A 26,163-nucleotide genomic window follows, 5' to 3' on the forward strand; every position below is an offset into this window, starting at 1 on the left:
TCCACAAACCACAGAAATACCGATCTCAGTCAGACAGGGACGATTGAACGTACACCCTAATGCTGATCCATCAGGGTCATAGCTGAGGCTATGGTGGCAAACATTTCTCAGGGCTGGCTTATACAGGAAAAAAACATAAAAGCCACAGTGAGATCTATTTATTTATTATATACACAGTGTTCTGCATTTATATCTGCGTGTCAGAAGAGGCCACCAGATCCCATTACAGATGGTCGTGAGCCATCATGTGGCTGTTGAGCATTGAACTCAGGACCTCTGGAAGAGCAATCAGTGCTCTCAACCACTGAGCCATCTCTCCAGCCTGAGTGGCATTTCTTAAGAGTAACACACCTCAGAACACACGGAACACAACAGATTATGTGGTCAGCATGACCCTGCTGTTATTTTTCTGTGTCAGTGACCGGCAGGCAGATTACAGCAAGGTGTCAGATCTTAACGATCTCTGCATGTAATTTTTGTTACTATGTACACTATATCGGATCAGTGTGTTTTTCTTTTTTTTTTTTTTTCTTTTCTTTTTTTCGGAGCTGGGGACCGAACCCAGGGCCTTGCTCTACCACTGAGCTAAATCCCCAACCCCGGATCAGTGTGTTTTAAAGGATCAATGCTGTTATGCTGCAGTTTGCTTTTCTTCTCCTCTACTTGCTGGCCACACCTCTATCCCTTTCTCTTCCACTTCCAATATGAGAGCTAGACCTCAGGACCTCGCACATGCTGGGCAAGTGGTCCACCATTGAGCTACCTTGCTAGCCAGTGTGTGTGCAATCTAGAGGTCAACTTTCCATCTCCGTCACCCCTCATTACTTAATTTATTATTATTCATTCTTTTCAAGACAGGTTTCTCTCTGTAGCCCTGGAATTCACTCTGTAGACCAGGCTGGCCTCCAATTCAAGAGTGCCTGTGCCCCCTGAGTGCTGGGGCTAAAGGCATGAACCACCACACCCGACCACTTTAATCTTAAAAATTATTTTATTTCCTTTATGTATACAGGTTTTTTGACTGTGTCCTACACGTGGGCATTGTGCCCTTGGAGGCCAGAAGAAAGTACTGGGTCTCTTAGGACTGGAGTTAGTGATGGTTGGGAGCCGCCATGTGGGTGCTAGGAATTGAAGCTGGGTCCTCTGGAAGAGAGGCCAGTACTCTTAACCACTGAGCCATCTCTCCAGCACTCCCTCCTACCTTGGTTTTTGAGACATGCTCTCTCTGTTGGCTATTCCTGGTTGTCAACTTAACCACTACTGGAATGAACCACAAGCCAAAAATGGCGGGCACCCTGTGAGTCAGGTCTTGGGGCTGGAAGACAGAGGCTTTTGACTGGATCTTGACATGGGGTGGCACTCACTTTTGATCCAGAAGTATAGTGGCCACGAAAAGCTTAGGCCCAGGCAAGGTAGTACACACTTTTAATCCCAGGAGAGAGAGGCAAGCAGGTGTCTGAGTTCAAGGCCAGCCTGGGAAACAGCACGGTCCAGAGCCAGGCAGGTGGTACACACCTTTAATCTGGGCTGTGCCTTCTGCTGGAGGCCTGCGTGAGGACAAGGGAAGAAGGATCCTTCCCCTGCCTGCACTTACATGCCAGCACATCTGTTGGAACCTACTTCATCAGGATTCCAGCTTATACAGAGGACAAGCAGAAACACCTACCCTTGAGGGGGGACTGAGCAACTGCTAGATCCTTGGGCCTCCCATCCATAGCTGCCCACTGTTGGGTTAGTTGGAGTGTAGACTGTAAGTCATTGCAATAAATTCCCTTAACATATAGAGATGTTCCGTAAGTTCTGTGACTCTAGAGGACCCTAATTATCTCTTGCTGACTTCGAACTCGATGTTCAGCTGGTCTGGCTTGTGAGCAGGCTTCCAAGTGAATCCCCTCAGTGCTAGAGTCGCAGGTACACATCCAACTTTTTTTTTCTTTTTTTAGGAGCTGGGGACTGAACCCAGGGGCTTGCGCTTGCTAGGCAAGCGCTCTACCGCTGAGCTAAATCCCCAACCCCACACATCCAACTTTTAGGTGGGAACGAGGGATTCAAATGCAGGTTCTTAACCACTGTGGTGGCACAGGTCTTTAATCCCAGCACTCGGGGTGCAGAGGCAGTGGGATCTCTGAGTTTGAGGCCAGCCTGGTCTACAGAGTGAGTTCCAGAACAGCCAGGGCTACGCAGAGAAACCCTGTCTTGAAGGAACAAAACAAAAAGATAAAAACAAAATTCAGGTCCTCGCTCCTCCCATTTCCCCAATCCCGCACTTTAGAGACAGGATCTCAGGAGGTTTCCAAGGCCACTTTGAATTTAAGATCCTCCTGCCTCAGCCCCGCCACAGTAACTCTGTTAACAGTCTTGTTCCACATGCCCAGGGATAAGAAATCAGAATTATAAACCAGGACTTTAATCCCAGCACTCCGGAGACAGAGACAGGCAGATTCTATGAATTGTAGACCAATTTGGTCTACACAGGGAGTTCCAGACCATTTACAGATAAAGATCCCGTTTCAAAACCAAAGAAAGGGGTTGGGATTTAGCTCAGTGGTAGAGCACTTGCCTAAAAGCACAAAGGCCCTGGGTTCGGTCCCCAGCTCGGGGAAAAAAAAAAAAAAAAAAAAAAAAAAACGAAGAAAAAGAGGGATTATATAGGAGAAAAAAAAATTCCACACTAACCTTTATAGGGACAGCAAAGGGGGATTCAGGCTACACGGGAATTCCAACATTGACCACTAGAGGGCGGAAAAACCAAACCGAACCCCATGTGGAGTTCCGTAACTATTCATCAAACCTGAGAGACAGTTGTGAAGGTCCAGAAAAGTCAATTTCTACACATTTACTCCTTTTCAACATTTTACTTGGGGAGATGGAGAGATGGCTCAGCAATTAAGAGTGCTACAGATCTTGAAGAGAACCTGAGTTCAATTCCCAACACCCAGGTCAGTCAACTCACAAACCCTTGTAACTCTAGCTCCAAAAGGCTTTGATGCCTCTGGCCTCTGCAGAGACCCGCACATACCCACACACCTATACACACAATCCAAAATATCTTATTTTAGTTCTTACTGTATGTTAGGGTGTACTTAGTGTCTGTGAGCATCCATCAGCACGTACATGGAAGTCAGGACAATTTACAGGGTTGGTTTTCTCCTTCCAGCCAGGTATTGAACTCAAGCCACCAGACTTAAGCAGCAAGCCCCTCTACCCACTGAGCCATCTCACACATCTAACAAGGATTCTGAAACTTCTAGCACAACTAGCCAGTGTCCTCTGGGCCAGAGAGGCTCCTAGCAATATCAATTTCCAGCAAGCTTTCGGGGTAGCTCTCCCTAGAAAGCGAAGGGTAAAGTGTAGATAATTTCTTAAGAATACAATCGGGTGGGGGGGGGGATTGGGGATTTAGCTCAGTGGTAGAGGGCTTGCCTAGCAATCGCAAGGCCCTGGGTTCGGTCCCCAGCTCCGAAAAAAAAGAAAAGGAAAAAAAAAAAAAAGAAAAGAAAAAAGAATACAATCAGGGACTGGAGAGATGGCTTAGTGGCTAAGGGCACTTACTGCTCTTCCAGAGGTCCTGGGTTCAACCACATGGTGGCTCACAATCATCTGTAATGAGATCTGATGCCCTCTTCTGGCGTGTCTAAAGACAGCTACAGTGTACTTACATAATAAATCTTATTTTTAAAAGTTTATATTAAAAAAAAAATTACCAAACAAAATACACCAGAAGCTTCACCAAGCTTCACCAAGAGGGGGTCTTTCAAATATTTTTGCGGGGTATGCATACACTGTGGCACACGTGTGGAAGCCAGAGGAAAATGCTTCCGTGTGTGGTAGTTTCCAGAGATTGAACGCAGGTAATCAGGCTTGGCTGCAAGCACGGGAATCCACCAAGCCCCATCTTGCTGGCCCAAGAGCTCAGTTAAACTTCTTAAACCTTGCAGTTGCAGTTTCTCTACAGAACTGAAATTCATAATAAATCCCGTGCCTTGAGTTTTGCAAGACTCTACACCGGCCTGAGTCCAAACATTATCTTGCATCAAAAATTGTCAGAAAAAAAAAAACCAAAAAACTCAAAGTTTCATATCGGGCTGGGCATGGTGGCACGTCTTTGATCCTAGGACTTCAGAGGCAGACAGGTCGGTCTCTGAGTTCAAAGTCAGCCTGGTTTATGTATCAAGAGCCCATCTCAACGAAAAGGAGGCAAAGTTAACTATGAAACCACGCTGAAGCATGCCACACGTGGCCACGCCCCATGAGGCCGGTCTCTTCGAGATGTCATGGTAGATGGTAGGCACCACCACAGCCAATTTTATCATACTTGGATAGCACGAGAACAGAAGGTGCTGGGACCTGAAGGCTTCAGATCCTTGTTCTATGAAGTGTGCCCAGCCCCAGCCAGTGTCCCCTTTACATGTGAAACCCCAGGATAAGCAGTCCAACACCCCTCTCCCCACACACAGTAAATGTGGGCAGACAGGCGTGACTTTCCACTCACCCCCCATTCAGAATCATTTGAGGAAAGCAGGTCCAAGGAATTAGACTCAGATGGTGGAGGAAAGACACTCATGTGTAAGACAAAAACACAAGGTACAGGAGCAAAGTCAAGTGGGCAGGGAGAGGCCAGCCTAGTTGTACTGCCAGCTTTGACATAGAGACCCCATGGTGAATCAAAACACAACCCTCCTAGCTCTCTTCCTCCACAAGCCATTTTTAACTGCAGGAAGCAAAAAGTACTTTGTTTTTTAGACAGCACATTACATGAGGAACACTTACTTTTTTTTTTTTTTTTTTTTCTTTTTTTTCGGAGCTGGGGACCAACCCAGGGCCTTGTGCATAGGCAAACGCTCTACCACTGAGCTAAATCCCCAACCCCGGAACACTTACTTCTAATATGTGTGTTGTATCACAGAAAAGGTCACAATAAATGAAGAATCCTAGTGTTCCTATAAACACAGGACGTCGTCCAGATTATCTGGTGTGTATAAGGATGTATACACGCATGTACATGTCCTCAGAGCCCAGGGAAGGGTGCTGCAGCCCCCAGAACTGGAGTTATAGGTGGCTGTGAGCTGCCATGTGGGTGCTGGGAACCTAACTCAGGTTCTCTGCAACAAACGTTTAACCACCGAGCCATCTCTCCAGCCCCCCTCACGTGCGTGCTAACTGAGAAGCCCTGCAGAGCTCCCGCTGCATCCTAACACTGAACATGCAAAGCCTAATTCAGAGAAAAGACCACAATTGTTTAATAAAATGTTTATTTAGGATGTTAACACAATATAGGTCATGCAAGAGCCCAGTTTAAAAAAAATACTAAAAAGAATGTAAGGACTGATAACTGGTGCTGCCAATTAAAGATTGTCAATCAATTTATCACCAAAAGTGCTATGAGAAAACATTTGAGTCTGACATGGTTGTAGTGATCCTTCGGATTTGTGCCTGACATTGACAGGTAGCTATCTGTGTTCCATGCCTCAGAGGAGCAGAGTCCTCTGTCCAAAACAGCCATCACCCCCCACCCTCTCACAGTCAGAGGATGTGGTGGCTCTCGGCCCTTGGATAACCTTGAGCTGCCACGCCCCCGCAGGGGTGAAGGGCGAGCATTTGATGAGCATCAGCTGACGGTTTCCACTGGGAACCTTGAAGTTTTCGTAATGAAACCTGTAGGACTTGCGAGTCATCCTCCTGGACCTGACATGTAGTGTGACATCTGGGGAAGGGTTTCCAGGACAATGAGGACGCATTTGAACAGAAACACCAAATGGAACACAGTGTCTTAGATTTCAAACAAACACAACTCATCTTTTGGCAAAAAAAAAAAAAAAAAAAAGAAATAAAATAAATAGCATGAAAATTTGACGATGTTTGGATAATCTACCAAGTGTCAAGGAGTATAATTTCATTGTAGACACAAAGAATTGACCACCTCAGCAAATTTTCAAAAAAATAAAAAGAGGCTTGTACTTATTCTGCACAAAATCGTCACTTTTGGAAACTGCCCCAATTCATCTACATACTGAATTTATTAACACAGCATTAAGTTTCTTTGTGTAAAAAAATCTTTGTACATAGTAATAAAAAAGATAAGGCAGGATGCAGTAGACAGAAGCCTCCTGGTCTCTTCCCTCTGCATCCTCGAAGAGCCACCAGTGAGCGGCTGCCACAGGAGAAGCCGTGTCTGCTTCTCCGCACTGAGCATCCCGAGCCTTCGCCATGTGAGACCCTGTCTGAGCACCCTGGAGGGCAGAGGCTGCTGATGGTCTTTGGCACTTACGCTGGCAGGCTGAGCTTCTTTCCCTTGAGTACTAGGATGTGACAGAAAAGCACAAACAAGAGTTACCATGTGGGCAGCTCGGGTTCCCTCTCTCTGGTCCTCAGCTCATACGCACGCCCAAGTACAAGGAAATCACAACAGAAAAGCACACAGCCAGGCTAGTCGGTGGCAGTGCACACCTTTACTCCCAGCACTCAGGGGAGAGGCAGGAGGATCTCTTGAGTTTGAGGCCAGCCTGGTCTACAGAGTGAGTCCAGGAAAACCAGGGCTACACAGAGAAGCCCTCTCTTAAACCACCCCCACCAAAACAAACAAAACTGGAAAGTGGAGAAAACAAACAAACAAAAACCAACAAAGCCACGCAAATGCCCAAAGCCACGCAAATGCCCAAAGCCACGCAAATGCCCGACTGTGTGATTTGAATGTGCTTGGCCCAAGGAGTGGCACTTTCAGGAGGTGTGTCCTAGTTAGATAGGGGTGTCACTGTGGGGGGTGCTTTAAGATCCTAGTCCTAGCTGCCTGGAAGTCAGCCTTCTCCTCGCAGACTTCAGATGAAGATGTAGACCTCTCAGCTCCTCCTGCACCATGCCTGCCTAGATGCTGCCATGCTCCTCCCATGATGATGATGGACTGAACCTCTGAAGCTGTAAGCCACTCCAGTTAAATGTTGTCCTTATGAGAGCTGCCTTGGTCATGGAGTCTGCTCACAGCAGTAAAATCCTAAGGCACCAACTAAAGTCAGAGCTACTCTTTTTGCTGATGTGTGGGGTGGGGCTGGGGGTGGAAGAGCACAGGAATTGCATGCACGTGTCTAGCCTGTGTGTGCGAGTGAGGACAGTCTAGGATGCTGGTCATCATCCTCTACCTGGTGGGATGCAGGCTCTTCCCCTGGTGCTCACTGTTGGGCACGCCAGGCTAGCTGCTGGGAGTCTCCTGCCTCCAGCTGCTATCTTGTCACGGGCACCCTCCCCTCACAGATACATGCATGTGTCTCAGCTGCTGTGTGCAAGCCCCTGTGCCCGGCTGTCTATGAGGATCCCACTCAGGTCCTCACATCACACTTACCCAGCAAACACTGCCCACTTAGCCACTGAGCCACGGCCCCAACACTGTTCTTGCTTTTTGGTTTGAGACAGGCTTGCTATGGAACCCAGGCTGGCCTCAAATTCAAAATCCTTCTACATCAGTGTCCTGAACACTGTGATTACCTGTGTATGTGCCAGCCTATCCGATCAAAGCTACTGTTATGACGCACCCTAGTACACTTATAGTTTATGGAAGAGTAGCTTGAAACTTTAAACAGTAAAGCACGTAAGATAGTGTATCAGCATTCGGGAGGCTGAGTAGCAACAGCACAAGACTTAGACCAGCCTGTGTTACACAATGAGACAACAAAACAAAACGAAACACAAAGCTAAGATATTCTGTTGTGGCACAGAGCAGGCCCACCACTAGGAACCTGGCTGTGTGGTGAGGGTTGAAGGCTGGGCCTGAGCTCTCAGCTGTGCAGGACTCTGCCTGCATCGGAATAAATGTGCATCTTTTTTTTTTCCTGAGCAAGGACCACAAATAGTTTTCATAAGACAGCTAGAGATATGTATGTCCTATATTTATATAAATGTAAAAATAGACATATGGAAGGATGTTGAGCTAACCAGTAGATTCACCAACAGAGTCTGGGAAAGCAAAGGTAAGACTGGAAGTCTCTGTGTCAGTTCTAGTTACTGACATGAGGGGGGGAGAAGGGGAGCCTATGGACTCCCATGCGGTCTCCCCCACATACAGACCTGTGAGTACAGATACCTCACACTGGTCACCGAGGCACTTACGGCAACTGAGTGGTAAGACCTTTGATGGCTGTCAGGAATTTTAGTTCTGACTGAACCTTGTGGTTTTCTGTCTATTTTATTTGGAGGAAGGGGCTAATACAGGGAGGACTCAAGTTCGCCTCAAAGTGGAAATGACCATGATTTCCTGTCTCCTCCTCCCTGTGCTGGAATCACCATGCCTGGTTTTCTGTCGTGCTGAGAATTAAACCTAGCGTACGGAGCATGCTAGACAGGCACACTACCCACCGGGCTGCCAGAACTTGTACAATGAAACACACCACTGAAAGCATTAAAGCCACACTGAAGCAAAGGCTCTTGTGGTTTAACAAAGCACCAAGAAGGGAGCGGAGGCAGGCGCCTGACGGACCCACAACTGCGAAGTGCAGGCTAGAGCTGCCATACCTTTTGTGATGTACAAGTAGAAGAAGTCGCAGTAGAGAATCGTCTGGACGACACCAGCCACCACAGCAATGAGATCAAAGAAACCCTCGAAGTAGAAGCGCCAGATCCAGTTGACTAGGTAGAGAGCACGGTAGAGACCCAGGAAGAAGAGGTAGTGGGTGGTGATGGTCTCGGCCTCGCCGGTCTTGCTGATCATGAAGAGCTGTGGAAGGATGGCCACGGACTCCAGGTAGATGGAGAAGGTCCACAAGATCTGAAAGACAAGAGGCTGGCTTCAGCCAGGCGCAACCGGCCACCACATCCAACCCAGAAGGGCAAACACCAGGGAAGAGGCTGGAGGAGCTGGGTAAGGTGGTGACTGTCATGCTCTTGGAAGACGCTCCTGAGGCTTGTCCAGATCCAGAGCCAAGGTCCCCAGCCATTCTACTTCCTGCTGCCTGTCCACCAGGTGACTGTATGTCTCACTAGATGGCTCTGCCGTAAAATTCTTTAACTTCCTGACAATGAAATCAATGCACACTCACTAGAAAGCTTACTTGAATTTTCACCTGTCTGGGCTACTGGGATGCTGGGCAGTAGCCATGAGGTACAGAGCCGTCACCCACAGTTCATCCCTGCACCACTGGGAAACAACAGGCTACAATGTGCTGGGTTGGTAAGCTAGCCACACTAACCTTCTGTCCAACTAGCGGGTTAATCAATCAAGGAGCATCTGCAGAGTGTGTGTGTGTGTGTGTGTGTGTGTGTGTACACACGTGTGCTCACGCTGGAGAAAAACTTCAGGCATCATTTCTTAGGTGCCATCCACCTGCCTTTTTAAAACAGCCATGAGCTCTCCAGTATTCATGAGTTCCCCAGTGACCCACCACTCTGCCTCCCTGGCTTGGATTATACGCACCCCTGCATATCCATTTTCCTGTGGGTTCTGGAGAGGGAACTCAGGTATTCAATACTTTACTAACAGATATCTCCCAAGCCTGTTCACCCCCACTTTCTTTTACGGAGACAAGGTCTTTTCAGTAGCACACACTGGCCCCACACTCACTATGTGGCTGAGAGTAACCTTGAACTCCTGATCCTTGTGCCTCTACTTCCCAAGTGCTGAGCTGACAGGCATGTGCCACAACAGCAGGCTTAATCTGGAGCAACATCCAGCAGTGAGCGGTCAGCAGACACCAAGCACCTGTGTGGATTATTCCAGTCTCCCAATCTATTTACAACAGAGGCTACTGTACCAGAAATCTGCAGAACAGCAAAACCCAGATGAAAACAAGCCAACAGTTGGGGATTTAGCTCAGTGGTAGAGTGCTTGCCTAGCAAGCGCAAGGCCCTGAGTTCGATCCTCAGCTCCGGAGGAAAAAACAAGCCAACAGAGCCCACTTCTGTCAACAGGCCTTTCTCATGCAGGGAACCAGATGTGACCGCTAAATAATCCTTAACTGACCTCAAGAGGAGAGAAGTCATGGTTGACTAGGAATGAGAGGCCTCCTACAGGAACCACAAGAAACTCCACTCGGAATGTGTCGTGATTTCCATCATAGGTGGCCTTAAACTTCATGTAGATCAGGTACACCGTGGCGTAGGAGCAGGCAATGTAGATAAGCTAGACAGAGAGAGACACTGGGTTAGGAGTACAGGGCAACTGTTCCTAAACACTGCTGTTACCACCTACATAGTCAGCTTTAAACACACACACACAACACACACACACACACACACACACACACACACACACACACACACTCACCCTTGGCTGGTGTATACTCTGGAGTCACAAAGCTACCACACTTAGGACACAGGCTGTTCTATCACCCCCAGATCCTACCCCTCTGCCTCTGAGGTTAAGCCCCCTCAAGGCTCCAATCTTGCCTTCTTTAGAGTACTACCTGAGTGAAGTGGAACACATTACTACATGCGTTAGAAATTTCCCCTTTTTTACAGCTCAAAAAGGAATTTTTATTTATTGTGTACATGTGTGCATGTACCCATGGAGACCAGAAGAAGGCAGCAGATCCCTTGAAACTGGAGTTACAACCTGTTGTAAGCTGCCAAATTTGGGTGCTGGGATTTGAACTCCCGGCCTCATGACTGATCAACAAGCCCTCATCTTCACTGAGCCTAGTCTCTGGCCATTTCCTCCTTGTGCTGAGCAGAGGACTAATGTACAGGTATATATCACTGTCTATCACTCACCAATTAAAAGAGAAGTGTCCTATTTCCTGTTGGTAGGTGGTAGGTAGCTGTTATGAACATGTGTTACAGCCTCCGTGTGAATATAAGTTTCATTTTTTGCATTTATACCTAGGAGCAGGCTGTCTGATCAAATGTTAAGCGTACATCTTAAAACTCTAAGAAACTTTCAAAGAAACAAGCTTTTCCTTGAGCTATGACACAGAAGCTTGGGAGGGGAATGAATGAATGCAAAGCCCAGTGCTGTTCTGGACAGAGAACTTCGTCCAAGACTCCTCAGCTAGCTCTTCTGTAGAGATAAGTACCGTAAACCAGGTTAATTCTGCATCCGTGGTTTTTACTCAAACCGCATTGCCTTGTTTACGATCAGAAAGATGAGTAAAGGCACTTAGGGCCAAACCCAGAGACTGGTGTCCTTAGAGGTGTCCTGAACCCACACTTGATCAGTGTCCTATGTGCACTCACAGATGTACACTCAGACATAAGCAAAATAAGTGAACATATAAAAATTTTAAAACGTTACTTAAATAATAAATATTTGGATTGATGCTATAAATTTCAGTCTGGTATAACAAAGAAAAATCGAGTTACTTTTGTTTATGTATTTGAAGGCTATTTATTTATCTTTTTAGATTTTTCTATTTTGTGAGTGTTTTGCCTACATATATATCTATATATGCCTGTCTGGTGCCCTCCAAGGGCAGGAGGGATTGATGCCCCTGGAACTAGAGTTATCGGTGTCAGGTCCTCTGCAAGAACAACAAATGATGTAACCCCGCACTGAGCCATCTCCCCTTACTACTATTTTTAAAAAGATGTTCTCTTTAGTTATTATGTGTCTGTGTCTGACTGTGGGTTAGTGAACCTGCGGACCTGGAGTATTAGATTCCCTGGAAGTGGAGCTACAGACTACATGACGTAGAGGCTGACGACTGAACTAGTGTCCATTGCAAGAGCGGCCCAAGAAGAGGAGCTCATAAGAGAGCTCTTTCAGAGAATCTGGGTTCAGTTCCCAGCACCCACACGGCAGCTCACCACTATCTATAACTTCAGTCCTACAGGATCCAATGCCCTCTTCTGACTTCACAGGCACTAGGCACACATGTGGTATACTTACAGACCCAGGCAAAGCACACATACACATAAAATAAATAAGTCTTAAAAAAATGTTTAGGGCTGGGGTTGGGGATTTAGCTCAGTGGTAGAGCGCTTGCCTAGGAAGCGTAAGGCCCTGGGTTCAGTCCCCAGTCTCGAAAAAAAAAAAAAAAAAAAAAAAAAATGTTTAGGGGAGGGAGAAAAAAAAATGTTTAAGTATGAACTTTAACATTTTAATTGATGAGGCATCTCTCCAGCTCCAAAATTTATTTTATTTTTGATTTATATGTACACGTATGTGCAAATGTTTGTATGCCTGCAAAAGCCAGAAAAGGGAGTCAGAAGCCCCAGGGCTGGAATGGAGGCTGCTGCGGGTGCTGAACTCCTATCCTCTGTAAGAGGAGCAGGCAGCAAGTGCTCTTAACTGAGCCATTTCCCCAGACCCCTGAAAGCTAGTTTGTGAGATTTCTGCCTCTGAGACAGCAATTCTGTGTACACAGCAACAGAGCTGTTGAAGGACCCACAATGGAGTCCTGTGTTCTTTCATCTTTAAAGGTCACCCTGCCCTAAGGAAAAGCCCGATATTCTGAAATTAAATCAATTTGTAAACTGCAGACAGAATCAACTGCAGGTCTAAGAATCAAGCAGCAGATTTCAATCATGAATACAGATGGCTGGGATAAGGACCACACTGCCTAGCTACTCCTCCTTAGGAAACACAACTTGAGAAACTTAATTAGGAAAACATTGGGGCAAATGACTTAATGGGAAAATGAGGGTAATTACCAAGCCCTCAAATGCTTTAAAAACCCACCACGACACTAAACAGTTCCCAGACCCTCGTTATGCATTTATATTTATAAACAGTCAGCATGGTATTAAAATTGTTGCTTTTAACCCTATGCGTGTATAATAAACAAAGCGCACACATTCTCTGCCCCCCCACGAGACACTTCTGAACCATACCAGTCCAGGCTTACTACAGCCGGGAGCTTCCCAGGGCCCTGCCTGCCCACAGCTGGGCCTCCAGAAAAGAGAAGATTCTGACTCCCCATCTCCAGTACCTCACTCAGTCAGCAGGCAGAAACCTAGTCATTCTGTATGTGTGCATTCATGCAGGTGTGTGTGTGTGTGTGTGTGGCACACAAGTCAACCTAGGGTGTTTGCATGTCTATGAGTTATCTAATTTATGTGCATGTCTGTGCAAGTACACAATGTATGTAGGGATACCTGACGGAAGCCACAAAAAAGCCAGATACCGGGGTTGGGGATTTAGCTCAGAGGTATAGCACTTGCCTAGCAAGCGCAAGGCCCTGGGTTTGGTCCCCAGCTCCGAAAAAAAAAAAAAAAAAAAAAAAGCCAGATACCCTGGAGCTGGAGCTGCAGGCTGTTGTGAGCCTCCTAATGTGGGTGCCGGGACCCCAGTTCACGTTCCCTGCAGAGCAGTATGTGCTCCTAACTGCTGAGTCAGCTCTCCAGCTAAGTGCCGTGAGACTGGCTCAGCAATCAGGCTAGGCCAGCAAGACACCGAGCCCTTGGGATCCTCAAGTCTCTACCTCTCTAGAGTAGAGACTACAAGTGGGTGCCACCATGCCCAACTTATATGGGTGCTGGGGATCAAACTGAGGCCCTCAGGCATGCATACATGAGACACATTTTACAGCCTGAGCTGTCTCCTGGTCCAATCTAGACATTTTTTAAAGCCATTTTTAAGGCAGCTAATTATTTCTTGATTACTAGCGTCCAGAAGAATGATTATAGGTGACTCAAACTTACTTTTTTTTCCCCTCTAAATTTTTAAACATTTATTTATTTGGTGTATGTGTTTACGTATGTGTGAGCATGTGTGTGTGGCAGCTTGGGGACAGCATTAGGACCTGGTTCTCTACTCCACCAAGTGAGTCCCCAGGATTGAACTCAAGTTGTCAGGCTTGGCAGCAAGCCCCCTTACCCACTGAGCAACCTCACTGGCCCTCAAGTTTTTGTTTTATTTGGTTTCAGCAAAGATCATAAACCCAAATACTGCATGCCCACTTTAAGCTATACTTGTCAAGACGCTTTCAAACACAAAGTGATGGGTAGAGGGAGCCTCAAACCAAGTACTTAGAACAATGCTATAAAGTGCTTGCAGAACAAAGCCCTGAGTCAATTCCCAGCACCATAAAATAAGTACATAAAGGAAAAAGACAGGAGAGCAGACAGGAAGGGGATTGGCAGAAGAGGGGACAAGAGTGCAATGGGGGTGACTGTGACTGAAATACATTATGTACTTGTGTCAAAATGTCATAATGGAACCCATCAATTATAATGAATATATGCTAATAAAAACTTACAACACACACACACAGAGTGGGGTGTCTCTACAGAAAAACACTGCACACAATCATCTGAGAAGGGTGTATTGTACACATATGAAAAAGTTCAAACATCTATAGGAAGACATACAGACACACACACACACACACACACACACACACACACACACACACACACACACACACACACACACACACAGAGCAAGATGGCTAAGTAGGTGAAAGCCCTTGCCAGATGAGCCTGGCGATCTGAGTTAGGAGGAGGAAGTCATTCCCAGCAGTATCCTCCGGCCCCCACACAGGCACAGCGTGAGCACGCTTGCATTCACATACACACATTCTGAAATTAAAAAATAAAAAAATTAAAAGAACAGCGCACCTAGCTATCATTCTTGAGATTTTAAATAGAAAAAAAAAAGTTAATATTTCCCCTAGGTGTGCACATGGTGGACAAATGCATTGGGGCCAATATCATACCATACCTTCATAGATGTATTATATAACGAAATGAATGAAGTAAAAAGATCCAGGTAACGAGTTGTGAAGACCAGTGCAAACAGGAGCTGGCTTTTCCCAGAAATACCTGAAGAAACAAAAAGCAAGAGTTAGGGCAGCCTGGGAAGATCTTGGCTCCTGAGGTCATGGGACCGCCCTGGGAGCCAGCAGACAGGGAAGGCTCTGGGAACAACTGATTAGGCCAGAGGACAGCACACTTTCTTTCTTACAACACCCCTCTAGACAGTCCTAGCTTGTCCTGTTATGGTGGACAACTTGAGAAAAGCAGCTTCATTAAACTATGGCCAATACACCAAGACGTGCACCCACAGACCTGCGCTCCATCAGCTCACTCACTGCTTGCTCTCTAGCCTCCTACCCTCTTTTCCTTCCTCACCATCTGCGCCTTCATGCCCAGCACACGTTAACACCTAAGGCTGGCTGTGCTAGCGAGTGCCTGAAATCCCAACACTTGGGAAGTAGGAAGACTGAGTTCCAGGCCTGCCTGAGCTACACAGGGAGACCATGTCTCAAAATAATACAAAATAAAAACTGATACGCCCGACACCATGTTTCCACCTGCAGAGTAGGGCAGTCACAGCTCACGTGGGAGACCAGAACACAGTGTACAGCTGACCTTTCACACACCTACACTGGCCCACATGGCTGTGAATTTCAAGATGTTGCAGACTGAGCAGACAAATGGAAGCTGACTGGTATGAGATCTGAACACCTCAGCTGTGGTGCATACTACAGCCCTGGGCATGGACCCAGCAGAAAACTCATCACATGCTGCTCGAGTCACCCCGTGGAACATGGCAAGTGCACATTTCTCTGCCACCCTCTCAGGTCACCTACAGTTTACAGACTACAGATGTGAGCACTTTCTCAGTGTGAGGAATGAGGTCCTTCATAAGAAACACCAGACTAGAAAGGAGAAAATCAGTTGACCTGCTTCTACACAAGGGCCCAGGGCAGAGCCGGGCAGCCAATCTGCTGTTGACTGTTCTGCTTGTAAACAGGAACTTTTTTCTATCAGAGATTAATGTTCCAGAGGAGAAAGGGTGAAGCAGATACTAAACCCTGGAGTGAGAGCAGAATGGAGAAAGACAGGAGCAGCAGACAGGTCCTGCAGGATGTTTGGTGGGGCCTTGGAGTTTTCCAGTTCATCTGCTCTGTGGTTCTTTCCAGTATTTTCATTAAGACAGGTTACAGACAGGCAGTTTATTCCAATGGGGCTTTGGGACCAGGCACACCCAATCACCTTCAGAATTCCTACACTAAAAACCAGGGTGGCAGCTCATCCCTGTCCTGGGAGACCCAACTAGACAACCATCACCTCCGCTGGGAGATGGAGACACTCTGTCTTGGTGCTGCTGATTCACCCAGCAGGCATTCCATGCCAGCTGCTGCCCTGGCCTCTCCACAGACTTTATACTATGGAGCTGCTGCCCTGGCCTCTCCACAGACTTTATACTATGGAGCTGCTGCCCTGGCCTCTCCACAGACTTTATACTACGGAGCTGGCTCAGCAGATGAAACACTTGTCCTGCAAGTGAGAGGCTCCCCAGAACCCATGTGAAGCCAGGCACAGCAGAAGGCATTGGTGATCCCACACAGCTCTGTTCTCTGCAAAACTCCACTGGACACAGAGTCCCTTGTGGAAGCTGTGAGTTGTTTCATTTAGTATTTCCCGTGCTGCCTGATACACCTGACACATGGCAGAGTCCAGAAAGACACATGCTCAAAAGACAATGGAATTCAATTTATCCTCACATCATGGGCAGTCTCATAGTATGCAATTCTGGATGGAACTTGAGGGGATCTGAATCCTACTGTGTCTCTAGGACTGTAAATAGATAACATGCTCTGGGCTTGGCCCTAGGCCCTAATTTACTATCAGCTGGACACTGAGTCTCCCCGAGTGAGCACTGGACAAAGGAGAAGACAGGCAGCATGTGTGATGGGAATCCACACAGTAACTAGCATCTGGGACGTTGGGATGCTTACAGGATGCAGCAAGCATTCTCTCTAGCCTGGAGCTTGACTAGCAAGTAGCAGCTTTTCCTAAGGCATCCCATCTTCACAGAAGAAAGCAATCTCAAGCTAAAGATGGGGATGTGGGGGGTGGCAGGAATCTTTTGGGGGTTAGGAGTGGAATGGAATAGCTTCTACCTTATCTGTCTATTGATGGATCTGCAGTGCTGGGCATCAGTCATTTTGTCTGTCTACCTGCAATCCTGAAGCTCAAACCTAAAGCCTCATGTTAGGAAGTACCTTACTAATGAGCTACAATCACAGGCAATACCAACCTGATTGTGGAACAAAAAGTTCCAAGGCAATCATGAAACAAGCACTCAGGGCACAGTCACTGTGAGCACTTCAGTGACATCCTGGTAAAAATGCATCTGAGAGCTGCAGTCAAGAGCAGAACTTGTCAAGTGAGTATCACGAATGCTTGTCTTTCACCAAAAGCTCAGTAAGGTTTACGAAACCACACATCATCTCTGCACTTGGGACCACAGGACTTTAAATTACAGCTAAGGTTCAGAGGTGGGTTCCTGACATTCCTACTGGTTTATAAACAGATGCCTTAACGAAAAAAAGGAGATCCTGTAAAAAAAAGGATGGCATCAAGCACTGTGGGCCAGGCCACCCAGAAAGGCCATACTCCTAAGATTCTCTCAAAGCATCTGGATATTCTAACCAAAAAAAAAAAAAAAAAAAAGAAAAAACAAAAAATTTAACCAAAAAGCAAAAAAAAGGCCCTGGGTTCAAAAAAAAAAAAAAAAAAAAAAAAAAAAAAACAAAAAACAAACAAACAAACAAACAAAAACCCAAAACCTTCTTTTAGTGGGGACAAATAGCCCAGACTGACCTTGAATTTTTCATCCTCCTGCCTCCTCCTCTCCAACTGTTGGGATTACAGGTGTGTACCACCACATCAAGTTTGGACATCTTGACCTTTCCCCTGGACTCCACAACTCAATACTTAAGAACCTCACAGCCAGGCATGGCAGAACAAGCCTGCAATGCCAGCCTATCTGTAGTTATAGAGCTGAGACAGGAAGATCAGAGTTCAAAGACAGCTGGGGCTACATGTCAGTATCTTCTGTCTCAAAACCTCCACTGAAGGAAAGCTCACTTGTAAGTGTTTATCTAGCATGTCCAAGACTCTGGGTTAGATTCTCAGCGGGAAGGGGGGTGGTTTGGGAACCAGAGGGTCTAAGTTCAAGCTCAGTTGGGGTTCAGGATAAGGGTAGTCCTATTATATACCACCCTAATTCTATTTTTTGCCTTTGTTACATGGAGACAGATTACACTTACTTGTCGTGAATGCTGAAAAGACTACGAGAGTGTTTTATAGCACACATGCTGTTGTGAACACTTGAGAAATGACAGTCTTACTAAACACTGCTCTGCTGTTTGTTTTCTTATTTAAAAAAAAAACCTCATGCCAATCATTCTTAAAATGTTTCAAATGTGCTGAGATATACAGAAAGGGTTTAATGTCTCCTTTTTAAAAGGTTTCTCTTTATTACTTTTAATTATGCATGCCTTTGTCTGTGGGTTAAGGGCACATGAGTGCAGGTGCCCTCAGAGACAAGAAGGTTCAGACCCAAACCTGAGTCCTCAGAAAGTTCCCAATGACAGCCATCTCTTCAGTCCTGCTCTGTAAAAAGCCCTCCTATCTCCATTTTACGTGTAACTGTAGGAGCTGCTTTGATGCCCCTCCTTTTAAAAAGATTGTTTTATGTGTATGAGTGTCTGGCCACATGTATGCGCACCATGTGTGCCTGGTTCCTATAAGGCCAGAAGCAGTCAGGGTCCCGGGCACTGGAGCTCCAGATCATCGTTAGCCCTCGTGTAGGTGCTGGGAAGTAACCTGAGTCCACAGGTGATCCTAACTGCTGAGCCATCTCTCAGCCACATACTGTCCTTTTCACTGTATCTGTATGTGTGCCCATACATGTTTACCCTTTAAAGTAACCTTATGTTTTACAACCTGTTATATCAATTTATATCTTGGAATCATCTTTCCCTGTTATAACCACACATTTTCTTGTTCTATCCTGTTCCAGTGTGGACATAACAAAAATTAGGAGACCATTGACCATTTGAATTATTTCTAATTTCCCACCTAGATTTACACTTATTTTTGTAGACTTTTATATTTTTTAAATTTTATTTGTTTGCCGTGTGCGCGCGCACGTGTGTGTGTGTGTGTGTGTGTGTGTGTGTGTGTGTGTGTGTGTGTGTGTAGAGTTATTAGTGGTTTGAGCCTCCCAATGTGGGTGCTAAGAACAGAAATCTGATGTTCTCAACAGCAGCAAGTCAGCTTCACCTTGAAGCCATCTCTCCAGCCGTTTATAGTTTTTGTTACAAATTCTACACAAATATCTCTTATCTACAAACAGTGCATTGTGGCTGGAGATGTGGCTCAGTGACAAAGTGCCCAGCACTCCACACACTGGGCCGGACGGCACACACCTGTGATCTCAGCACTCCGAGTGGAAGCAGGAGGGTAAGAAGGTCAAGGTTTTCTTTGCCTACACAACCTCTCTTTTCTGTAGCAATCTTTAAACTTCCTGTTGGTATGTCAGAGGAGGTGTCCTTGGGTCCCTCCTTCCACTTCACAGTCACAGAAGTCACTGTCCTAATAGCTTGACAGCTATATCTGTCCCTCCTCACACATGACTACTCCCTCACCTGACCTGTATGTTTCTTTGTGCAACACAAAGGCTCAAACCCAGGCCTCAAAAATGCTAGATAAACATTGTCCCAGTGCAGCTTCTTCTTCAGTCTCCAGATTCTTCCAAAGATGGCTCTGAACTTCTAGTCCTATGTCTTCTTGCAGAATACAGGAATTACAGCATGCATTTGCTACACTCATTTTATAACATGCAGGGATGGAACTAAGGCTTCTCCCATTGCAGCTTTCAGAGCACAAGCTTTGCTGCCATCCGTGGCTCTGAGTTCTCTCGATGCTGGGCACACAGAGGGCGGAAGAGCAGTGCATGGCAGTGATTAGTAAGAGATTAGATAGCCCTCAAAGGAACAGAGAAAGCAGCTCCAAGAGGAATCTAAGAATGTGGTGCAAAAGCTTCAGATACTGAGAAAGACGACAACGACAACAAAAATAGTGTTACCACTGGGAGATAGAGAACTATGGAAGAGCTTGACCAGTATGCACAAGGTTCAATCCCCAATACCAGCAAAAAAAATAAAAATAAAATAAAAACTATTCAGCTCCATGACATTCAGGGACATATGCTCCTGTCAAGTTTGACAGGTTGAAAGGTTAACAAACTACGTAATAACTAGAAGGGAAAGTAAATAAAGGAGGAAGCTGGAGGTCACTCATCTCAGGACTCAGTAGTCATTTAAACTCGGCACAACACTGGCAGTGACTATTAGCCTATAGGAAAAGCACTTCACCAAAACCACAGCTTTGGGACATGGACGGGGCTCAATTGGTAGAGATTTGCCTGACGTCAGTGAGACCCTGGGTTCAAACTCCAGCATCGTAATTAAGTAAACATTATGGCTTCTTCTTCCATGGTACTCTAGATAAGGGATTAGGACAAAAAGTGACACCCTAAAAGAAACAAGTTGACCATCAAGGTGCCTGGCAGTTTGGGAACACAAGACAGTCTCACTCAAGTTTCCCTCTACAGTGACAACACACACGACCACAGAATTTACATCCAAGCACAATCAGCTCACTGCCCCCAACTATGAAACAGGTCCTTAAAGTCCGGAGTAGAGAGGTGTACCTGCAAGCCTAGCTCCTGGGAGGCTCACGCAGGAGGATTCCAGGTTCGAGGCAACACTGAGTATTCAAAAGGTAACGTCCAGCTTCCTTATTGCTTGCCTCACCTTTCCCTTAGGGAAAATGCCCTGTGGTTTAGGTTCAACGCTGGTGTTGAAACCCTAAAATGAGCCCCGATTTTCAAACTGAAAACCACCACCTGGACGGACAGGGCTCGGGTTCCGGATATTTGAGAAACTCTGATCAAGTTCTTCCTCTTTCAAAAGCCTCTAAACAACATTTAAACTTAGCATGGAAAAACAGAGCATCTAAAACAAGTCAGCATTTAATTCACAGTAAATGAGCTTGGTGATTTTCATTTTTGAAAGGTCAGAAAATTGTACCAAGCAGAATAAAGAGGATCTTGAGTCCAAGAGTGAGAAGGACTTACTAACGTCTGAGGGATACCTGGGGGTTACAAACTGAACTCACCATTTACCTTCTCATCTTGGCATCAGCTCAAACACTGTGTTTTCCTCAATGCTCTAATCTCCCATGAAAACAATGAATATTAAATAGCAACCTGCTTCCTTTTTCCTGGTTACTCAAAGTTCCCTTAAGAATCCTACTTTTGTATGGCTGGAGAGACAGCTCAGCAGTTAAGAGCACTTGCTGCTCTTGCAGACTATCTGGGTTCACTTTCTAGCAACAACATGGTAGTTTATAACTGCCTGTAACTCCAGTTCCAGAGGATCTGACACCCCTCTTCTGTATTCCAAGGGCTTCTGTACACTTGTAGTAAACTCACACAGGCACACAAAAATAAACAATTAAAAGAACCCTTCTGTTTCTCGGGGCTGGAGAGAGTTCAGCCATTCCGAGGAGTTACTGCTACAGCAAAGGACCTGAGTCAGTTCTCAGCACATTAGGCAGCACAGAACTGCTTGTGACTCCAGATCCAGGGGAATATGATGTCTTCTTCTGACATCCACAGGAACCAGCACTCATGGAATTAAAAATAAAATATATCTCCACTTGGCAGAAGAACATAAGAAAGAAGATGAAGAGACTTCGAGATTTAGAAAGACAGTTAAAGACTAAAAGTGACATCCAAATGCCACAACAGAGGTGCCAGAGCCACTGGCATCAAACGTGTACACTGAAAGTGCTCAGGCCAAAGCAAAAGTTAACTGGAAATTGTATTTCAATCCCGGCTAACCTCCCCAGGACTCGGTCCCCTCCTCCAGCATGGGGACCTGCAGACATGGTTATTTTAAGGACTGCCTGAGATGATCATATAAAACACTAAGCTGACTCCTTAATACACACTTATCACAACTGCAGCAGTTAATCTACTGTCGTTATGAATCACGCAATCGAGCCTCTCAGCTCACCTCCAAGTCAGATACCCTGGTTTCAGTACAAGGACTTTGTAACATCCACTTTGACTGAGCAAAGGTCTTTCGGGGCTGTGCTTGCTTCCTGGATCCTAACTATGTTCAGAGAGAGAGAAGAGACCTTCAGAGGGCAGAGTCAGAGGCGTTTCTTTGGATGAGGTGTTTATTACTAAACTAGATAGGTGGCGTCTCCATCACCCAGGTCCTTAAGGACTCCTATTTTCTGCTGTCTCTGAAAAGAATGTTAAATTTGAGTTTACTAAAGTTATTTCTCTGAGGAAGCATAGCATTAAGTTGAAGAACAGTATCTTAAGGTATTTAATTACCTAATCAACCAATTAATTAATTGGGGGAGGGGGTGTTTTTGGAGACAGGGTCAGCATGTAGTCCATGCTGACTTTGAATTCCTGAACCTCGGGCTTCCAACTCTCAAGTGCTGGGATCACAGGCAAGGGCCATCATATTCACCAAGAGCTAATCTAAGACTTGTAAGATTCCTAATATTTAACGAAACGCAGAAGTCCACAGCTATTATATGAGGAAAGTTCATTCTACTGCCTCTCTGCAATACTCGAATGAAATATGCATGTAGTTCGAGGGAGGTGCAGCGCCAACTCACTGGTGACGTGGAGCCAGGACATTAGATGAGAGCACAGAGACCTCAGTGGTACCCAGTGCTTGCAGTTTAAGAGAACCAGTTATTAAACGGCCACACTCAAGAATGAAAAACTAGCTTGCTTCTCAGAGTAGCATAAAAACTATGCCAAGTAACTCACTTAAAAGACCCGCATCTCTTTTTATGACGCGTGAGATCCCGAAGACCAAGACTTGAGTGTAGCCCCTTCAATTGTAAGCACGGGCCTGACCTGACACCATCCTGCCTCCCCATTCTATCCCCTGCTTCAGTCCTCCAAGAGAACAGGATGAATAGCAGGATACCCTCTTCCTCCAGCCAGCCCCATCTTCGAGAGTGGCCTGCCTGCCACCTCAGGCCCTGCTAGCCCACGGTCCTATCTCCATCCTCCTCGAGCAAGTCTCCCATTGATTCCTGGGGACTCAGAGGCGCCCCCCAAAAGTCCAAGGAGAGGGACACGCCTCTAGAACCCCACAAATTCCGTGCTAAACTTTTCAGATGCAGCAGGACTCCGGGGCAGTTACGCTATCGCTCTCTGAGCCCGAACGGATCAAGTTCGCGAGCGGACCAAGGGCAGACCGGGGGGGCCCAGAGCTGCGACGGACACCCCAGCCCGTTTGCACACGGGAGAGGTTTTGTTGCCCGCCCGGCAGGCCGAAGTGGGTGTGTCTGGCCATCGCAAGCCCCGCACAAGCCTCCGAACCACCAAGAGATGAATGGGTCGGCCGAATGGGCCGAATGCGCGCGCTCTTGCCCCGCGCGCCTCGCCCGGGCGGCCGCTCACCAGCACAGGAGCGCGTCTTCCAGATCTTCAGCAGTAGGATGACGATGGCCGCCAGGTGGGACAGGTCCCCAGTCAGCCGGAAGATGTTCATGGTGGTGGCAGTCGGCGCGGCAAAGCGGCACCGGAGCTCGGCAGCGACTCAGGACGCGGCGACAGCCCCTGAGTGAGGAAGCGGCGAAAGATGGCGGGAGCGGGCGCGACGTGGCCAGGGACGTGGCCGAACTGCCGTCGCGCGCGCGGGGCAGCCTGGGAGAGCGGGCGACCGCTGGGCCACGCCCCTGTCACGCCCCTTAAAGGACCCGCGGCCGTGAGCAACCGGACCCTACATCCCGCGTGGGCTGCCAACTGAGGACCCAGAGTCCTCCGCAATTTCCGTCTCCAGGGTTTCCGCCCAGGTGCCAGCGATTTCCTTCTATAAGTTTTGAAATGACACTCCATTGTGAGTATTGTCTTGTTTTTTTCCATTCCCTACTAAGACAGCAAGAATATCAATTTCTCTTAGAGGCATTATGAAGGTAGTAAGCAGTGTTAAAATTTCTGTGGTTAAGAACGCAAGCTTCTCTTGTAGAGGACCTAAGTTCGATGCCCAGCTCCTACGTCGGGCAGCTTACATCACCTTCAAGACCAGCTCCAAGGGATTCGATGCCTTTGGCCTTTGAGGACATCTGCACTCACATGCACATACCCACACACAAACTAACACACGCATTTTTAAATAATAAAAATAAATCATAAGAAATCTGTCAAAATCGATTACTTTTTATTTAAAATTACTTTAAAAATTTGTATTAGGGATGGAGAGTTGGCCCAGTGGATAAGAGCAATTGCTGTTCTCCCAGTAGACCTGATTTCAAGTCCCAGCACCTACAACTGCAGACTCATAACAGCCTGTAACTCCAGCTCTAGCTGACACCTCTGACCTCTGAGAGTACGTTCATGTGCGCGCGCGCGCACACACACACACACACACACACACACACACACACACACACACACACAACTGAAATAATAAAAATAAAAATTTTAAAGTAGGGGTTGGGGATTTAGCTCAGCTGTAGAGCACTTGCCTAGCAAGCGCAAGGCCCTGGGTTCGGTCCCCAGCTCCGAAAAAAAGAAAAAAGAAAAAAAATTTTTTAAAGTAATTTATTTGTGGGCATGTGGGTACATCCAATCGGGCACAGTTCTCTCCTTCCATCTTGTGGGGTCTTGGGATTGGACTCAAATTGTCAGGCTTGGTGACAAGCCCCTTTAGCTTCTGAGGTAACCTCACCACTTCTTTTTCTTTCCTCTCCCTCTTCTTCTTCTTTCTTTTTACTGTAGTCAGATGTGTGTGCGCATGTGTAGGCTGTGAGGCCAGATATTTCTAGTGCCTTCTAGATTACTCTGCACGTTACGTGTTGAAGCAAGGCATCGCACTTAAACTCAGAGCTTGCTGCTTTGGCTAGTCTAGCAGGCCAGCTTGCTGAAGGGATCCCCTGTCTCTAACTCCCAACCTTCAACACACCAGCCTAGCATTTATGTGGGTGCTGGAGACCTGGGCTCTGTTTCTCACAGACTCATGTCAGCAATCTTTCTGGATTTACAGCGTTTCTTGTTTGCCATTCAAGAAGAAACGTGAAGACTTCAATTATGGACCTGGAGAGGTGGGGCTGAAGAGATAACGGAAGTCAATAAAGTTCTTGGCGATGGCTCAGTTCATAGAGCACGGTTATTGAACATACATAAGGTCTGGAGTTCAATCCCCAGCCCTGGATCAGCCAGCTCCCCAGTCTTACTATTAATTAAGGACTAAATTTTCAAGTTATTGTCAGTACTCCTGGTTATTTTTTCCTGTAAATAAGCAAAGATGTTGGGGTTGAGGCACTTTGAGTCCTGAATACGCAGCTCTTGGGCCTTCATGTGCAGCCCTGGCTGCCTGAGCGAAAGAACTGTCAGGCAGACAGACAGACAGACAGAGGCTCCACTTACACCAGCACCAGAAGTCCACAGATAGCTTAAGAAAGCTACATAATGCTGGGTGGTGGCGGCACATGTCTGTAATCCCTGCACTCAGAAGGCAGAGGCAGGCGGATCCCTGAGTTCGAGGACAGCTTGTTTATAACCTGAGTTCCAGTACAGCCAGGGCTACATAGGGAAACCCTATCTGAGAGGGGTAGGGGTGGGGGTGGGGGTAGGGGTGGGGAGATGGCTATTGGACATTTTGTGTGTGTGTGTGTGTGTGTGTGTGAGAGAGAGAGAGAGAGAGAGAGAGAGAGAGAGAGAGATTGATTTACCATGATACACATATGAAAGGCAGAAGACAATTTGCAATTTATTCTTTTATTCTCTCCCCACATGATGTGGGCCCTGGCTCATTCCACTTGGCAACAAGCACCCTTACTCCACCGAGCCATCTTGCTGGCCCAGTGATGACTGTTAATCATTCCTATGCCTGATGGTGCAGCCTCAGCAAAAATTATCTCAAAAGGTACTGGACCTTCTGTTATCACTAGTTTATGTGACCTCTAGATGACCCTGCAGTTCTTCGGGCTGAGGCCTGAGGTACTCCCCTCTCCCCTAGTTACCAAAACAACTGCTAGTAGAGCTAAGGAGGCAGTGCTGTGATTGGTGCAAATTTTAGCCCACATTTGCATATCAGCTTTGCTGCCATTGGTGGAAATTCCCTGGCTATTTAAGCCGGTTACTGGGTTTATTTAGTGAGCAATGGTTCCAGGGCTGGACTTTGACGTTTCTTTTTAAGACTTATTGTTATTTTACATGAACGAATGTTTGCCTCGATGTGTTTAAGCACACTAATGTATGTAATGCCCACAGAGGCCTAGAAGAGGGCGCTGTACAGCAGACGCAGCCTGCAAGCTGGGCATCATTACAAAGCTTTGCTTCGGGCCACACTGTACCGAGCTGGAGTGTAGAAAAGAGCTGGTCATTTAGTCCTTCTCTTTCCCTTCCCTTCCTTTCTTTTGAGACAGGTTCTCATGTCATCCAGGCTGGCCTCAAACTCA

The 26,163-nt window shown here is 46.6% G+C and overlaps 1 protein-coding gene and 1 long non-coding RNA gene across 3 annotated transcripts; one reads left to right on the forward strand and one right to left on the reverse strand.

Annotated features, from left to right (window-relative positions):
• Nucleotides 1-5,235: 5,235 nt before the first annotated feature.
• Nucleotides 5,236-23,396, reverse strand: Kdelr2 (KDEL endoplasmic reticulum protein retention receptor 2). Of its 2 annotated transcripts, XM_032886621.1 has the most exons (5): nucleotides 23,162-23,395; nucleotides 14,582-14,682; nucleotides 9,944-10,102; nucleotides 8,500-8,752; nucleotides 5,236-6,299 (listed from the first exon to the last, which is right to left on the reverse strand). In XM_032886621.1, the coding sequence occupies exons 1-5, from the start codon at nucleotides 23,250-23,252 to the stop codon at nucleotides 6,265-6,267; spliced, it is 639 nt and encodes a 212-aa protein (XP_032742512.1). In that variant the 5' UTR covers nucleotides 23,253-23,395; the 3' UTR covers nucleotides 5,236-6,264. The 2 variants fall into 2 exon arrangements, with proteins under 2 accessions (XP_032742512.1, XP_032742513.1); XM_032886622.1 differs by lacking the exon at nucleotides 8,500-8,752 and having other exon boundaries at nucleotides 23,162-23,396.
• Nucleotides 23,397-23,441: 45 nt separating this feature from the next.
• Nucleotides 23,442-24,857, forward strand: LOC116885347. The gene is made up of 2 exons (XR_004386005.1): nucleotides 23,442-23,600; nucleotides 24,747-24,857. It is a non-coding gene; the product is annotated as an uncharacterized LOC116885347 (long non-coding RNA).
• Nucleotides 24,858-26,163: the final 1,306 nt, after the last annotated feature.

Source organism: Rattus rattus, chromosome 16 (assembly GCF_011064425.1).
Source record: "Rattus rattus isolate New Zealand chromosome 16, Rrattus_CSIRO_v1, whole genome shotgun sequence".
In the NCBI taxonomy this organism is placed as follows: domain Eukaryota; kingdom Metazoa; phylum Chordata; class Mammalia; order Rodentia; family Muridae; genus Rattus; species Rattus rattus.

Bases quoted from the DNA above. Each gene is read 5' to 3' on its own strand.
- Kdelr2 (XM_032886622.1), bottom strand. From the start codon at position 23,252: ATGAACATCTTCCGGCTGACTGGGGACCTGTCCCACCTGGCGGCCATC. The intron at 14,683-23,161 runs GTGAGCGGCCGC...TTGTTTCTTCAG, and splicing joins GAAGACGCGCTCCTGTGCTG to GTATTTCTGGGAAAAGCCAG. The intron at 10,103-14,581 runs GTATGGTATGAT...CTCTCTGTCTAG, and splicing joins TATATAATACATCTATGAAG to CTTATCTACATTGCCTGCTC.